Here is a 17754-nt window from a genome sequence, read left to right as displayed (position 1 = left end):
CAGCAGTGGCTCTCCAGGGCTTAAGGTAGTGCTATGTCCCAGTCCTACCTGGGGGTCCTGCCAGGGATGGCATCTGGGGCTTCTGCATTCAAAGCGGGGGCTCTACCACTGAACTATGCCCCTTCCTGTTAGGGCAGTTATGGGACACCCCACATCTGATGCCAATTTATTTGTTTTTATTAGCTGGCTTTTCGTCCAAGCCTTTGGGATGCGGTGGGAGGAGAAGGGCAGGATCCACTGGAGGCAAGGGGTTCAAGGACTCTTGGGCAGGGTGAGGGAGGGCACACCCCCCCCACTCCCAAATGATGGGCACCTTCCAGACATTTCCTTGCCCACCCCAGAAACCACATTGCTTTTCCTCAATGGATTTCACATTTCCTGTGGGCTTAGTAAACAAACTGTTGAGACACCCCAGGAAGTGGCAAATGCCCTCCCCCCTCCCCCCCAAGGACCTGGCTTTGCATTTCCTCCTCTGCCCAGAAAAGAGTGAGTGACTCTTGGGGCAGAAAGTGACTCACCCCCTTCCTCTCTCCGCCTCCCCCCCCCCAACGTATTGCAGAATATAAATGGCCCAGGCAGAGCTCTCTGCTGCAGAGGTCGCCAGAGGCAGAGAACAGGGGCAGAGAGGCAGACAGAGAGAGAGAGTTCCTCGCCCAGCTGAGTCGCCATGGGGTCCTTCCTGGCTCCCTCCCTCTTTGGGCTCCTGACTTGGGTGTCCCTGCATTGCAGCTGCTGGGCTGCTCCCCTCCAGGACAAGGGTCCTCTGGTCATCTCCTTCCCTGGGGACGTGGTCAGGAACGCTTCGGACCGGGAGCTGGCATCTGTAAGTTCTTAGGCTTCCTGGGGTCTCCTAGCCTGAGTGTCTGGATCTCAGCTCTGGGTTGGGGCAATTAGTAATTCAGACAGGGCTGCAGTTGCTGGGAACTGCAGGAGGGCAGAATTCTGCTCATGGGCTCAGATCCTGGGATGCTGGACTAGATGGTCTGATCAAACTGAGAGAGTGGGAGAGTTCCGTTGGCAGAGCATCAGACTCTTAAGCTCAGGGCTGTGGGTTTGAGCCCCACGCCGGGCCTAAGATTCCTGCATTGCAAGGGGTTGGAATAGATGACCCTCGGGACCCCTTTCGACTCTGCAATTCTCTGATCCTTATGAGGCATTCCTGCCCCCCCCCCCAGCCAAGAGATAGACAGACTAGTCTTGGCGAGACCATGGGGCTGGTGGGATGTGGAGAAATGAGGCTCAGGACCAGACTGGCTGAACACAGGGTGCATCATGTGAGAATATGCTGGGGAAAGGAGATGAGGAGGGATGACTGGATCCGAGTGTGGGTGTATAAATCCTTGGTAAAGGTAAAGGTAAAGGTAAAGGGACCCCTGACCATTAGGTCCAGTCGTGGCCGACTCTGGGGTTGCGGCGCTCATCTCTCTTTATTGGCCGAGGGAGCAGGCGTACAGCTTCTGGGTCATGTGGCCAGCATGACTAAGCCGCTTCTGGCGAACCAGAGCAGTGCACGGAAACGCCGTTTACCTTCCCGTCAGAGCGGTACCTATTTATCTACTTGCACTTTGAGGTGCTTTCGAACTGCTAGGTTGGCAGGAGCAGGGACCGAGCAACGGGAGCTCACCCTGTCGCCGGGATTTGAACCGCCGACCTTCTGATTGGCAAGTCCTAGGCTCTGTGGTTTAGACCACAGCACCCCTTAAATCCCTGGTAGTTTTAAGCAAACTTGCCTTTCATGCATCTAGGCACCTGCACCCAGTTCCTCTTTCTTTATCAGTAATGGGGTTATTCTGAATCACCTGCCAGTGGCAGTGTGGAGAGCCAGTGTGGAGTAGTGGTTAGGAGCGGTAGTCTCGTAATCTGGGGAACCGGGTTTGATTCCCCGCTCCTCCACATGCAGCTGCTGGGTGACCTTGGGCCAGTCACACTTCTCTGAAGTCTCTCAGCCTCACTCACCTCACAGAGTGTTTGTTGTGGGAGAGGAAGGGAAAGGAGAATGTGAGCTGCTTTGAGACTCCTTAAGGGGAGTGGAAGGCGGGCTGTCACGTCAGTGAGCAACCTAGGTAAGGGAGGCAGGGGAGATGATCCTTGAGACCCTCCCCACTGCTCCCAGCAAGGGCAGCTCCTTCTTACTGGGAGGGTCTTTTTCACACACAAATGCACCCCTGCAGGGAGGCGACTGATCCCAGAGGGGCAGCCGCTGTGTCAGCCGCCTTGCTGCAGTGGAAAAGACAAAAGGCGTTGTGGGACCTAGGAGGCAAACAGATATGGGGTGGCAGAAGAAACTTTTCCTGGGCCACAGCCCACTTTGAAACACCCTCAAGATGCCCAAAGGGCCATCCTTACAAGATGTGCTTGTGTGTGTCTGGGGAGAGAGCAGTTTTAATTTGCAACATCCAGCTAGGAGAGAGGCATCGTGAGCCCCCTTGCAGACTGCTGAGGGAAATGTTTTAAATCAATCGCCATTAACTAAGACAAATCTTGATGCTGGTCACAAGCCTGTTCCATGAGTGACCCGTTCACAAGCTCAGCAGCAGCCTCTTCTCTCACTAAGTGGGCGGGGAGCATTTTTCTAGCGATGCTCTGCCCATTGAGCAACTCCAGTGGGAAAGAGATCCACAGGGCCTGTTAGAAGTGGATGAGTTCAATATAAACGGATACAGAGCAGCTGTGATTCCTGCATTGCAGGGGGTTGGACTAGATGAGCCCTGAAGGTCCCTCCCAAGCCTACAAGTCTATGATTCTGTGATTCTAAGAAGTGGCCCCAGACTCTTGGCTGCTTTTGCGTGTGTGTTTTCTCCCTCCCTCTCTGCTCCCAGACAACCTCAGCTCACAGCTCTTTTCCTCCTTCTCCCCCAGCGCTACCTCCAACGCTTCGGGTACCTGCAGGACCCCAACTCGGGCTCCAGCGGCGGCCAGGTCACCCTGGACTCCGCCCTCAAGAAGATGCAGAAGCGCCTGGGCCTGCCGGAGACGGGGCGGCTGGACGCCCCCACCATGGAAGCCATCCGGGCTCCTCGCTGCGGGGTGCCGGATCTGGGCACCTTCCAGACTTTCGAGGGAAACCTCAAGTGGGACCACAATGACATCACCTACCGGTGAGTCCCCCCCCCCCCCGTCGTGCAGAGGCAGCAGCAGGCTGGTCTCTGGCGAGGGCATCTGCGACTCTGCGCAGAACCTGAGCAGCTTGCCTCCTCTCTGGGTGATCTCAAAAGGGACGGGGGCCGCCCTCGTGCCTTGGTCCCCAAAGTGGGCGGTGCCACCTCGGGGGTGAGGGCGGGATTCCCCAGGGGGTCGCTGGAGGTGCAAATGCCGATCCGACTTCGAGGAGCCGATCTAGCAGCCAACTCCTAGGGGCCCCTCGGCCCCCCAATGAAATATTTGCCATTCCTAGGGTGCATGCGCCACATCTTGTGATTGGCTATGTGGGGCGGGGCTTACCTCCCCCCCCCCAATATTTTATTCCACTTGGCACCCTTGGAAGCTGGTACCGCTGGATGAAGTTCATCAGCAGTGGAGCTCAAAGGTTTTAACTGGTTTCGGACAAATGTTTTGAACATTTTGAAGCAACGTGCAATTAAATGCTACCGTTTGGAATCTGGTTGTGTTATTTGTTTATCGATTAAATTTATAAGCCGCCCTTCCTCCGAAGATCACAGGGCGGTTGAGAGGATAAAATCGCAAGATACGCAACAGAATAAAACAAACACAACACACACACTCACACCTTCCTGAGTCAGGCAAACTGCTATTCTGAAATTAGGGTAGGGGGCGCTGGGGAGGAGTTTATGGAACGGGCTGTGGGGGGGAATTTGGGAGCCGCTGCCCTAGACGGGACCCCCAGCCCTCCTGCGATGCCGTGGCTCCCCCTTGGCGGCCGTGGGTCCTGACTTTGCTCTGCCTTCCCAGGGTGCAGAACTACTCGCCCGACCTGGACGCCTCCATCATCGAGGACGCCTTTGCGAGGGCCTTCAAGGTGTGGAGCGACGTGACCCCCCTCACCTTCACGCGCCGGGACAGCGGGGACGTCGACATCCTCATTATGTTCGGGACGGATGGTGAGCCTCGGCCTCGTCCCCCTGAATGGAGAGGGGAAGGGGGGCAGGGAGCAGCCAAGGACACCAGTTCCCCATAGGGCGGTGCCTGCGGGCTCGTGGTGGGAACCCCAGAAGCTGCCTCCCCAGGGGCGCCTCGGGGAGCCCTTGCTTGTCCTGAGCCTCGGACTTCCCCTCATGCATTTGCCTGTCTCCCCCCGCAGAGCACGGGGACGGCTATCCCTTCGACGGCAAGGACGGTCTCCTGGCCCACGCCTTCCCTCCTGGCAAGGACCGCTACAGTGGGGATGCCCACTTTGACGACGACGAGTTCTGGACCCTGGGCACGGGCGTTGGTGAGTGGGCCGCTGCTTTCCCCTCCTCCCCACATAGAATTGTTGGGCTGGAAGGGGATCCCAGGGTCATCTAGACCAACCCCCTGCAGTGCAGAGTCCATTCAAAGGATCCCTGACCAATGGCCTTCGGATGCCTGCCTAAACGCCCTTGCGGCTGTCCCCTCCGGGCTCTTCATTTCAAGCCATTTATTAAACTTGTATACCACCTTTCATCAGGGATGTGGGTGGCGCTGTGGGTTAAACCACAGAGCCTAGGACTTCCTGATCAGAAGGTCGGCGGTTCGAATCCCCGCAACGACGGGGTGAGCTCCCATTGTTCGGTCCCTGCTCCTGCCCACCTAGAGTTCGAAAGCACGTCAAAGTGCAAGTAGATAAATAGGCACCGCTCCGGCGGGAAGGTAAACGGCGTTTCCGTGCGATGCTCTGGTTTGCCAGAAGCGGCTTAGTCATGCTGGCCCCATGACCCGGAAGCTGTACACCGGCTCCCTCGGCCAGTAAAGCGAGATGAGCGCTGCAACCCCAGAGTCAGTCACGACTGGACCTAATGGTCAGGGGTCCCTTTACCTTTACCTTGCCCCCTTTCATCATGGAATCACAGAATTGAGTGGGAAGGGGACATGAGGGTCCTCTGCTCCAACCCCTGCAATGTAGGAATCTTTTGCCTAAATCAGGACTCGAACCCACAACTTTGAGATTGCATAAAACAAATTCATGAATTTCTATACTGTACAGTAACCAGTCTATGAATGCAGTGGGGATTTGCATGTGCTGTTCTATCTTGGGGTGACTTGCCCTGTCCTGACCCGCTTCTTCCCTCACTCCCTCCCTCTCTCTCCTGAGCAGTGGTGAAGACCCGTTTTGGGAATGCCAACGGCGCCAACTGCCACTTCCCCTTCACCTTTGAGGGCAAGTCCTACTCCACCTGCACCACCGAGGGGCGCGAGGACAACTTGCCCTGGTGCTCCACCACCCCCAACTTCGACCGGGACAAGAAGTATGGATTCTGCCCCAGTGAATGTGAGTGGCCAGGGAAAGGAGGGGGGCTGGGGGGCTGGAGGCCCCCAAGGGCGGATCTACTAGGAAGCGAATGAAGCTCCAGGGCCCCTAATCCCAGAGGGGCCCCAGGAGAGACTTCACTCCATGTTGCTTGAAACATTGTGGGTATAGCAGACCCAATTTGAGTCGCTCAGGTCAATTTGATTAATTTATTGTGTGGCATCTATTTCAACAATCCCAATGCTTATGAGTCAGTAGCACAGAGGCTGTAAAAGTTGTTGTGAACAATTCCCTTGAAGACGATGGTTCTCTTTTTATGTATATATATATTTGCTTTATTGATTCCAAAAAGAAAACAAACAGTCAATATTTTTTTTTAACACTTTACAAAAAGATATAATAGTTTCCTAATATGTATCTTCTATGGCGACTTCCCATCACCCCAGGGTGGGTCTTTAGTATTTTTGGTTTGTCACACTTATCTTTATCAATTACATCTTAGTTCTCTTAAGTTTCTACGATTCCCCTCTTTCCCACAGAAGTCACTCCAGGCCTGCCAACAGGTTCCGATTTTTGCAGCGCTCCCTGAGATACTTTCTATACATGTCCCATTCCCTCATAAGTGTTTGTTCAGTCCGACCCCTTCATTTCCCCGTCATCCTTGCGAATTCTGCAAACTCTTAACGGTTTTGACTGCCGCTGCAGTTTAGTCAGGATTACATCTCCTTTCCGGTTCCTAGCTATGAGAATCCTTGCTCTACGGACCTGGTTGCTGCTTGCAAAGGGGTCCCCGTAACAGTTCAAGTTTCAGGGTCCCCCAAATTTAAGTCTGCCCCCCCTCCTCCCGCCTGGCCGGCTCAAGACTCTCCTTTCTCCCTGGCTCTGGCTAGTGCTCTTCACCTACGGAGGCAACGCAGACGGAGAGAAGTGTGTCTTCCCCTTTACCTTCCTGGGCAAGACCTACGACAGCTGCACCACCGAGGGGCGCAGCGATGGCTACCGCTGGTGCGCCACCACAGAGAGCTTCGACCGCGACAAGAAGTACGGATTCTGCCCCAACAGAGGTACAGGCAGTTGCATTTCAAGACGGGTGCCGGGGGCTGGATCTGTCCAGTATATAACTATCACTAGTCCCTAAGGGCAGGGGGGCTCACTGGTTAGGGAAAGGCACTTTGGGTGCACTCAGAGGCACTCTTTCTTGCTGAGCCAGAGAATCACAGGAGTGTAGAGTTGAAGGAGACACCCTGGGCTCATCTAGTCCAGCCCCCTGGAATGCAAGAAACACAGCTAAATTGTGTCATTCATTCATTCATTATCGTTTATTAAATTTCTATACGGCCCTTCATCCGAATTTCACAAGGCAGTTTACAATATAAAAGGGGGGAAATGGCTAACGTTGTAACAAACAGAAGCAAGAACAAGAACACACACCAGTTGAAGGTTGTTTAATTAGCCAAGGGGCTGGAAGAAGAGGAATGTTTTTGCAGCAATCCCAGCTGAAGTGCCACAGGCCCATATAAGTGGACAGGGTCCCCACAGGTCATTTTGTCGAAGGCAGAAGTCACAACCTTGGCCCTGGTGGGTCCTGGAGCTGCTGGACCCATATCCTAGCAGGCCATGCAGGTCACACTGAATTCTAATAATAATAAATATAATAATAATAATTTTATTATTTATACCCAGCCCATCTGGCTGGGTTTCCCCAGCCCCTCTGGGTGTGGGGCTGGCAAAATGGCTTGAACCTAGATCCAGCTGCCCTCAGGGCTGAGCTGTGGGGCTGCCTACGGGTCCCTTCCTGCCATAGGGAAGGGAGGCAACCATGTCAGACAGAGAAGGGTACCTCCCTGCCCCACTGCCCTCTTGCCATGCTCGGCTGGTGCGCTGCTCCCGGGCGGGTGGGGCGCTGTGTGGGAAGCCCCACGGGAGTTGGGTGGGGAGAAGGGCTCCCTGCTGGGCAGAACGCTCACCGGCCGCCTCCCTGCAGACACAGCCGTGATTGGCGGGAACTCCCAGGGCGAGCCCTGCGCCTTCCCCTTCACCTTCCTGGACAAGAGCTACAGCAGCTGCACCTCCGAGGGGCGCGAGGACGGGAGACTCTGGTGCGCCACCACCAGCAACTACGACACCGACAGGAAGTGGGGCCTCTGCCCTGACAAAGGTACCCCCTGAGGCTCTGGCGCATGAGCCAGCCTGGAGAGAGCCCTGACACGAGAGGAGGCTAATGTTCTCAGGTGGTTCAACCAGGTGCCTGTGGGAGGGTGTGGGTGGTTCTGATCCTGGGCCAAATGGTGGGGCGGGTCAGGGGATGCACTCCTCCTCCTCCTGGTGGGGGCAGAGAGGTGAGGAGGGAGAGGGCGAGCCTGCAGCCCCCACCCACAATCTCCTTCCTGCCTTCCAGGGTACAGCATCTTCCTGGTTGCTGCACACGAGTTTGGGCATTCGCTGGGCCTGGAGCATTCTGACGTGCGGGAGGCCCTGATGTACCCCATGTACACCTACCTGGCTGATTTCCACCTGCACTCGGATGACGTGGCTGGCATCCAGTCCCTCTATGGTGAGTGGGGTGCTGGGGCGGCTTTAGCTGGGGGGTCCCCTGCTCAGCCACCCGCCACAGCACTGTGGGCAGGAGGGGGGCCAGAATGTAAAGAGGAAAAGCCTTCCTGTGCCCCATAACTCTCCCTCAGTAGCTCCTCTTCTTGGAGGTTGGGAGGAATGGTGGATAAATAAATAAAACATATAATAAGATATGGTGAAGACTTGACGTTTTCACCCCCAAAAAAGTTTTTGATTTGAGTTTCCATTGAAATGAGGCTGCATTTTAATGTTTTAATCTTGTATTTTAATCTTGTTTTTTAAGTTGTATTTCAATCAATTTGTTTTTATATCGGTTGTTAGCCGCCCTGAGCCTGGTCTTGGCTGGGGAGGGTGGGGTATAAATAAAACTATTATTATTATTATTATTATTATTATTATTATTATTATTATATATAACAAGTGTAGGGTTGCCATGTGTCTTCTTTTTCCAGGACATGCTCTCTTTTTCAGGGGTAAGATTTGAGACAAATTGCATTTATTTGCTTTGAATGGCTGTCGTAGCGTTCTCCTCCTTGCTCTTCAGAATACGGCAACCCTAAATAATGCAATCAATCAACTCTACGAGACCTGTCAGGGATGCCTGGGTGCCTGTTGTGGCCTGACCTTCCCCTGCCCGTCACCCTGGCACCTGGGCTCTCGTGGTCTTTCTGATGGGTATACAGACCCTTGAAAATGCTTTGGCCTTCCCACTCCTAGGCAGAGGGTCAGGCGTGAAACCCACGGTGGGCACTCTCCCCACGACTCAAAGCCCCCAGGACCCTGACCAAACCACCGAGGAATACGATGATGACGGCTCCAGCACGGATGAGGATGTCACGGAGACCCCCCCAGTCACAGAGGCCACCACGGTCGTGGAGACCACCTCCGCAGGCCGCGCAGGAGAGGCTTGCAAAATCCCTCAATTTGACGGGGTGAGCGAGATCAGGAAGGAGCTGTACCTCTTCAAGGACGGGTGAGTGGCAGGAGGAGGGCAGTGTCCTGGGGAGGAGGGGGTGGAGGGGCAGGAATGGGGCAAAGGGCTGTGTGAGCCCACAGAAGGGGACACATGGGCTTTGTGCCCTCGGCACCTCTCCACACTCAGCCAGGGAGGGAGGAAGAGAGGGCTGTTCATGAGTTCTAGCTCTGCAACTCTGTGAGTCATTCTCATTGCGAGATGGGCTGTCAGTTAAAAATTTTCATTTTTCATTTTTAAAATAATTTTTATTTATTTTGCATTTTATAATATACATACACATCATAACACTCCACTTGACGTCCCTGGCTCTTTACAGCCTGTCCACTTCCTTCCCTTCTGCCTCATGGCTTTCAAAATTAACTTTTTTATCATTGCATTTTGTACGTTTTCCAATTCTAATTACACACATTACAAAATACCTCAAAATTTAAATAAGTATAAAAAGGGGGAAGAATTCTCATTACAAGTCTTCAGACAACCCTGCTAGTGATGTTAGTTGCTTACAATGACCTTTCAAATATTGTGTAAATTTACTCCAGTCCTTTTGGAATCCTTGATCATTCTGGTTTCATATTTTTCCTGTCAGCTTTGCTAGTTCTGCAAAATCCATCACCTTTACCTGCCACTCTTCTTTCATTGGTACCTCATGCTGTTTCCATTATTGGGCTAAAAGAATTCTTGCCCTGGTTGTTGCATACATAAACAGTCTTTTCTCTTCCTTCAGTATCTCTTCACCCACTAGACCCAGTCAAAAGGCTTCTGTTTTTATCACAAAAGTATTTTTAAACCTTTTCTATTCGACATAAGGAGGAAAAGTCTTTCTGGGAAATGATATATAATGAGTTTTGTGAGTGTTTTCATTTGTGCCTCAAGGAAGCTGAACATTGGAAAATTTAGGACAGAGAAAGGGAAGGTCCTCCTTTTTTGGGGAATATTTTTTATTAGGAATTTCAAAATAACAATTTATCAAAAACACAACATCCTCACCCCCCCATTTCCCCCTCCCCCTCCCCAAAAGAAAAACCCACCCTCCCACCCCCTCCCAGACTTCCCTCAGCTCCTCTCTCTGTTTTTTCAGCACATGTTATTCTCTGCATATTATAAAATTGTAAAGATCCTTAATTTTTCTATCTATATATTACTAATAAAAAGTTTGTGAATGTTTTTAAAAAACCTGCCAAGGAGTCCAGTTCATTTTGTTGTTTCTTTAAGTATTTTGTAAAAGATTCCCATTCTTCTTTAAAGTCACAGTTGTCCTTGTCACGTAGTTTGTGTGTCAACTTCACCAATTCCGCCTAGTCCATCAGTTTCCCTTGCCACAGTTCTTTAGTCGGGAAAGGGAAGGTCCTTCTTTCTGCAGCTCATAGTTAAACTGCGGAACTCCCTTCCACAGGAAGGGAGAATTGCTCCTGTGCTCAAAATTTCCTTGTGGATTTCCCTTGGGGGCATCTGATTGGCCACTGCAAGAAGAGGGCTCCTCCTCTGTTCTTAGGCTCTTATGACTAGCGCTGCCCCTCCCCACTCTCTTCTCTTGCCAACCCCACCTACGTACCTGCCAGACCCTCTGAGTCCACCTGCCTTCCTCTACACCTGGTCAACCCTGGTGGAGACTGGAGAGCCGGGATGGAGGCTCCCTCTTTCCTTCCTTCCCTCCCTCCCTCCCTCCCTCTCCAGCCCCTGCTCACAGAGACCTTTCCCTCCTTCCCAGGCAATACTGGAAGAAGCCAGTGTCAGGCACCGGGGCCATTGTGGGCCCCCTCCGCATCCAGGACAGCTGGCCGGCCCTCCCAGATGGGATTGATGCTGCTATCCAGGACGCACAGACGAAGAAAACCTACTTCTTCTCTGGTGAGTGGCTTCCGCATTGTGGCTGCACGTGGAAATGGGTCAAAAACACAGGGCAAAGAAGATTTTTTTGGGGGTGGGATATGAGTCCACACTAGCTGTAAATACTGAGAGCTCTACATTAGCTCCCGATACATTTCTGAGCACCGTTCAGTGTTGCTGCTGACCTTTAAAGCCCCAAGGGGCCTTGGACCAGTATGCCTCAAGGAGCGTCCCCATCCACATCATTCAGCCCGGACACTGAGGTCCAGATCCGAGGGCCTTTTGGCGGTTCCCTCCCTGTGAGAAGTGAGAATACAGGGAATCAGGCAGAGGGCCTTCTCAGTGGTGGTGCCCGCCCTGTGGAACACCCTCCCATCAGACTATCTGACTTTTAGAAGATATCTGAAGGCAGCCCTGTTTAGGGAAGCTTTTAATGTTTGATGTACAGTATTTATTGTGTTTTTAATATTCTATTGGGAGCTGCCCCAGAGTGGCTAGGGAAACCCAGCCAGATGGGCAGGGTATAAATAATAAGTTATTATTAATAATGATAATTTTATTCTGCATAGCTCCATGCTCAGACGCTGCCCACAACCCCTGTGGCTGCTTCAGAGAACGTGCTGAAGCCCACAAGGGACACCTCGAAAACTCTTGATTGTTGGCGCCCGCAGGGCAGAGTGGCCTCTTCTCACCTGACTGAAGATTCCTGCTAGCAGGATGAGTCTGAGGGTCACGTTGGATGGATTTAGATGACTGGGAGAGGATATTTTATCTAGGAATGATCCTTCCTCTTTCTTACCTTGTGTGAGAATGCAAATATCTATTTAAGCAGAGCTAACCCCCCCCCTGCACAGCTTATCTCTGGAAGCTATTAGGACAAGGTTGCATAATCTTCTAGAAAAATTATAATTTCCAAGGATGCTTTAGGCAGACTCAGGTTATCTTCCCCCTTTTTATTTTCCCCTCTTAATAAAGAAATCACTTTCAGACAAATAAGTAAACAATAAAAAGCTGAGGTTTACGCACATTGAGGTCTTGCCAGGCAGCAGACACCGTGATGAAAATCAGGGTGGCAATAATCCTTCAACATTGTAAAGACCCACAGTCCAGTTCAAAATGGAGATTGCTTTCTGGAGGAGAGCAAAGAAATGTATTCATCGTAGGTCGGAAAAAGAGTGTGCAGTGACAGGAAGAAACAGAGATTACGTCTCTCTCTTGTTCTCCTTCCTGCCACAGAGGAGACGGTCCCCTGCCTGGGACTCTCTAGCCAACCTGCCCTCTGTGACGGGGCTGCAGGTCCTCCCACAGATCCATGGGATGGACACCTGCTGGGGGGTGAACAAAGAAAGTTGCAAAAGCTGTTTCTCCTCCGCAGGTCGGCGCTTCTGGGTGTACCAGGGGGCGAGAGTCTTGGGACCGCGGAACATCGAGAAGCTGGGCATCCCAAGTGACGTGCCGAAGATCGTGGGGGCCCTGCAGGAGAAGCCGGGCAAAATCCTTATCTTCAGTGGGGAGCACTTCTGGAGGTACCAAGGATCCTGGGGGGCGGAGAAGGCAGGGGAGAGAAAGCAGAAGGGGGCACCTGGTCAGACCTCTGCCTGCAGGCCCCCCTCTTTCCCTGGTCACAGTGGGCCAGGATCAGAGAGCAGCAGGGGCTGGTGGAGAACATGGAATGGGAAGGTCCCCCAAAGGTCATTTAGTTCACCCCCTGCAGGAACCACAGCTCTTGACCTCAGAAAGTCCATCCTCATGTTTAGTGGGAATCTCCTTTCTTGTCATTTGAGTCCATTTATTTGAGTTGTACCATCTGGAGCAGGAGAAGACAAGCTTGCTCTCTCTTCCATGCGACAGCCCTTGGGCTATGTGAAAATGGCTGTCCTATCAGCTCTCAGAGTCCTCTTCCTGGGGCTTAACTCCCCCCCACTCCTCCCCCCACTGTTCCTCAGAAGGTCTCCAGACCCCTGATCATCAGAGAGAGGCCAGCTCTTCTCCAGGACCACCAGTCCTGTAGTTTGACTTGGCCAAGGAGGAATCGCCCCTTCTCAGCTCTGACTCGATGGGCGCAACAGCTGGTTGCTTCTCTGCCAGGCCCAGAACATGGAGAAGGGGAAACTGCCTGCCCCATAGCTGCCCCCATGGCATGAGCAGCCCCACCTGACAAGTGCTTCTCCACAGCACCCTTCTCCCTGCCGCTGAATCAGTCATCTCCAAAGCCAGCGACAAATAGGGACGGCTCATTTCTGGCCTCAACACGGGTCAACCTTGAGGCATCAGGCGTCCTCCTGCCCCCCCCCCCCGTGATGTCAGGACTGAAAGGGCACCGTGCCCACCCCAGCACTGCCCAGACTGCGAAGAGGGCATGGGGGGGGGGGAGGAGGCCTGGGCTGGACCATGGGGAAAGCCTTCCTCAGTCTTGCTTTCCTCCTTCAGGCTGGATGTGAAATCTGAGCGAGCGGATAAAGGCTCTCCTCACTACACGGACAGCCTCTTTCCTGGGGTCCCACTGGACTCTGAGAATATCTTCCACTTTAAAGGTAAGGAGGGTGAAGAGGGGCAGGGGTGGGCTTAGAATGCATGCAACCTGGGGGGGGGAGCACTGCCAGGAGGGGATTCAAACTAATCCACCCGCCCCCCAATTCCCAGACTGTCCCTGCTCAGAGGCTGAGATGCTCTGTCTCTCTTGACCAGGGCTGGGCAACCTAAGGCCCGGGGGCCAGATGCAGCCCAATCGCCTTTTCAATTTGGCCTGCAGGCGGTCCGGGAATCAGCGTGTTTTTACATGAGTAGAATGTGTCCTTTTATTTAAAATGCATCTCTGGGTTATTTGGGGGGCATAGGAATTTGGTCATATGTTTTCCCCAAAATATAGTCTGGCCCACCAGTGGCGTAGCGTGGGTTGTCAGCACCCGGGGCAAGGGAAGTAATTTGTGCCCCCTAACCCGTGGATTTGCGCCCCCTAACCCTAACCCCCAGATGTTGCTCCCGGTGCGGCCGGGCCCCCCTGCACCCCCCACGCTATGCCACTGTGGCCCACCACAAGGTCTGAGGGACGGTGGACCGGCCCACAGCTGAAAAAGGTTGCTGACCCCTGTTCTTGACCTTATGTAGTCTCTGGCCTTAATGGCCTTGCAGGAGCTCCCTCTTCAGGTGGGGATGGGAATTGCCCCACTCACCTGAGCCCCTGCGCAAGGTCCAGCCTGTCTCCCCATCAATGCTCAGAGCAAACCTTTCTGCTCTAGGCCTAAAGAAGGCCAGCTGGTGGAGGCTCCTTGCTGGGATTTCTGGAGGCAGCCATGGGGCAGGTGGGGGGGGGGCTGGATTGAACCAGAATCCTGGCACTGGGGGAGGGAGGGGGATGAAATTCATGCTCCCCACCAGGTGTTATTTGATCTGGGGTGGAAGGCATAGAGGTGCCCATGGCAAATATCTGTATGTTTGACCCTGAAAGGTAAATATCAGCTCTGGGGTGGGGGGTGCCAATAACATGGGGGGGTAGGGGGAAGGGTAGAGCTCTCCCTCCAAGCGCTCTGTCCCCAGTGGGACAGTGCTGTGGTCTAAACCACTGAGCCTCTTGGGCTTGCCAATCAGAAGGTCGGCTGTTTGAATCCCCGCAATGGGGTGAGATCCTGTTGCTCGGTCCCTGCTCCTGCCAACCTAGCAGTTCGAAAGCACGTCAAAGTGCAAGTAGATAAATAGGTACCACTCCAGTGGGAAGGTAAACGGCATTTCTGTGCGCTGCTCTGGTTCGCCAGAAGCGGCTTAGTCCTGCTGGCCACATGACCTAGAAAGCCGTCTGTGGACAAACGCCGGCTCCCATTTATTCATTTTTCATAAAATTTAAACTCCACTTGGTTGTAAAAGAAACCTCAAAGCAGTTTATGAAGATAAAGCAATGACACTGTCAATAAGAAAAACCAACGGTTATATTTAAGACTTTGGGAAAGTTAAAATAGCAATAGGCTAAAAGACAGATTAAATCTCGCATTGACTTTCTCAGCCTCTGGGCAGGAGCAGAAAACAGCACAGAGGCGGCTCCTGCCTGATGTCAGTGGGGAAGGGACACTGCCATGTGTGGCTTTCTTAAGGGTGCAGGAGATGTGAGACTGGATCTCCTCTCTCTTCCTTGGGATCCTCCCCTCCAGAGGCGCTTCCCAGCTGCCCCTCCCTGGGTAGCCTCGGGCATTTTGCCTCCTTTGCTGGTGACTGTGGCACTCCTTTGATGACCGCCCCCCCCAATTTCCTTCCTTCTTCCAGGGAAATACCACTTCTGCCGGGGACCGTTCTGCTGGCGGATGACCCCCCGCTACCAGGTAGACAGAGTGGGCTACCTGAAGTACGATGTCCTGAAATGCCCGGAAGAGTAAGCTTGCCAGAGGGCTGCTGGGACCCTCATCTGCCTGCGGTGGGACTTTAGGGCAGTCGCTCACGCAGCTTTGTCGCCCCAGCCTGGACCAGCAGATCAACCTGGGAGGCTGTGCCCAGGAGATGCGGGTGCCCTGCTCGACTGCCGCCCAAAGAGGACTCTCCAGCCACCCTGTGCCACTCCCAGGGCATGCGGACCTCCTGCCAGCCTGAGCCAGGTGCTTTGCAAAAGCCTCACCAGGTGCAGGCAGCCGGGCTGCTGGCACAAAGAGGGTCCCTGCCTGTTGTGTGTGTGTGTGTTGCTTGGTCATGGACTTGTGGCAAAGACCCCCCTGGGGAAGAGAAGGAGGGTGCCTTCAACCCTCCCACTGCCTCTGCCTACACTGCCTCCTGTGGGACCTCCAGCATCTTGCACTTTCTGAATAAATGAAATCCTGCCCCACCTGGAGCCTCTTGTCTGCTTATGAAGTGGTACAGAGGGTGGGATTTGGGGGGGTTGGGGGGCTGGAAGGGGCTCTGGACATCTGGGAAGCGACACTAGCTCAGTGCTGCAAATGCTGCTAGCCAGCAGCTCTCCTGGTCCCCCCATTTATTTATAACCCCTTGCAGAGCATTTCCTATCAGAAGGAGGTCGAGTGCCCTGCTTGCTTGCCTCAGCTTCCAGTTCTGGGGGCTGGTAGCAAAGAGCTGCCTTCTGCTGACTGACATGGTGTGTAAATAAAGCATAGAAGCATAGAATGGTAGAGCTGTAAGGGACCCCGAGGGTTGTCTAATTCCAGCCCCCTGCCATGCAGGAATCTCAGCTGAAGCATCCCTGACCGCTGGCCCCCCAACCTCTGCCTCGAAATCCCCAAGGAAGGAGAGTCTGCTGCCCTGTCAAACAGCTCTTGCTGTAAGAAAGTTCTTCCTGCTATTTCCTTTCCTTTGAACCTGTCAGTTTGGGTCAGGAGAAAACCTTCCTGCTCCCTCTTCCATGTGGAGCCCTTCAGATATCTGGAAACAGCAATCGTATCTCCTCTTTTCCTTCTGAGCATCTGCTTGGCCTCTGTGAGAACAGGACTAAAGGAGTCTTTGGCCGGATCCAGCAGCCCCCACCCTTTTCAGAATATATTGTAGCGCTTTTTCTCATATAATAAACATAATTTAAAATACAATAAGCAACAGCGGCAGCAGCCAGTCCATCATTTAGAGGGGGAATGTGTAACCAGCTTAAAATTAGAACCATTACTTAGAACAAGTTTATGATCCCTATTAAAGCCTCTAATCCAATAAGTCTCTCCCGATGCTTCCGTGGGTCGGAGGCGGCTGTCTCAATTGATCGTCTCATCTCATCCAGGAGATGAATGGATGCCAGGCATTGTAAAAGGACGGATCGTTTAGAAACAGCGAGATGCGGCATTCTGCAACTGATCTGTCCTTAGGCTCAGGGCAGGCTCAGGTGTGCTCTGTCGCTCTGGCCAGCAGGACCGAAGGAGAGTCCTTTATCCTGCAGAAACCCATCTCCACAGGGCATGGGGCCTTTCCTGCAAAGGCAGCTGCCTCACCTCAATTTCTCGCCTAAGAAACATGCAACGCTTCACCCAACCATTTGTTGTTGTTGTTGAGTCATTTAGTTGTGTCTGACTCTTCATGACCCCATGGACCAGAGCACGCCAGGCCCCTCTGTCCTCCACTGCCTCCCGCAGTTTGGTCAAACTCATGCTGGTAGCCTCGAAAACACTATCCAACCATCTCGTCCTCTGTCGCCCCCTTCTCCTTGTGCCCTCCATCTTTCCCAACATCAGGGTCTTCTCCAGGGAGTCTTCTCTTCTCATGAGGTGGCCAAAGTCTTGGAGCCTCGGCTTCAGGATCTGTCCTTCCAGTGAGCACTCAGGGCTGGTTTCCTTCAGAAGGGATACATTTGATCACCCAACCATACAAAATCAAATGTAGGGGTGTTTTGTGAGCAGTGAGGCAGTAATTAGGATGCAAAACAGAGCAGATTTATTTATTTATTTGTTTCATTAGATAAAAGTTATACACCACTTGATTGCAAAACGAAAGCAAAACCTCAAAGAGGTTTACAAAAAAAGCAAGAAAAATGTACAACAATAGTTTAGAAAACAACAACAACAACTTTATTATTTATACCATGCCCATTTGGCTGGGTTTCCCCAGCCGCTCTGGTTTACAGAATATATAATAAAAACATCATAAAACATCAAGTGTTAAATACGTCCCAATACAGGGCTGCCTTCAGATGTCTTCTAAAAGTTGTGTACATAATTCTTTATCGCTTGACATCTGAAGGGAGGGCATTCCGCAGGGAGGGCACCACCACCGAGAAGGCCCTCTGCCTGGTTCCCTGCAACTTTGCTTCTCACAGTGAGGGAACTGCCAGAAGACTCCCAGAGGAGGACCTCAGTGTCTGGGCTGAGCAATGGGGGTGGAGACGCTCCTTCAGGTATACAAAATAGTATGAAAATAAAAAAGTAGTAAAAGGTTAAACTTCACATCAGTTTTCTAGGCCTCTGGATAGGCTTGTCTAAACAAGAATGTTTTTAGCAGGCAGCAAAAAGAATACCTTGGAGGCAGCTGCTTAATATCACTAAGCAGGGAGTTCCAAAGTGTAGATGCTGCCACACTAAGC

The 17754-nt window shown here is 52.6% G+C and overlaps 1 protein-coding gene across 1 annotated transcript; it reads left to right on the top strand.

Moving 5' to 3' along the window:
- The first annotated feature begins 605 nt into the window (after nt 1–605).
- MMP9 (matrix metallopeptidase 9) lies at nt 606–15567 on the top strand. The gene is made up of 13 exons (XM_081916838.1): nt 606–823; nt 2860–3098; nt 3910–4058; nt 4259–4390; nt 5234–5407; nt 6277–6450; nt 7371–7544; nt 7785–7940; nt 8678–8933; nt 10645–10784; nt 12139–12289; nt 13194–13297; nt 15018–15567. The coding sequence occupies exons 1-13, from the start codon at nt 668–670 to the stop codon at nt 15125–15127; spliced, it is 2115 nt and encodes a 704-aa protein (XP_081772964.1). The 5' UTR covers nt 606–667; the 3' UTR covers nt 15128–15567.
- Nucleotides 15568–17754: the final 2187 nt, after the last annotated feature.

The sequence above is a fragment of the Podarcis melisellensis genome (genome assembly GCF_964234715.1).
Source record: "Podarcis melisellensis genome assembly, chromosome: 6".
Taxonomy (NCBI): Eukaryota; Metazoa; Chordata; class Lepidosauria; order Squamata; family Lacertidae; genus Podarcis; species Podarcis melisellensis.
This window is presented reverse-complemented; position numbering and strand designations above follow the sequence as displayed.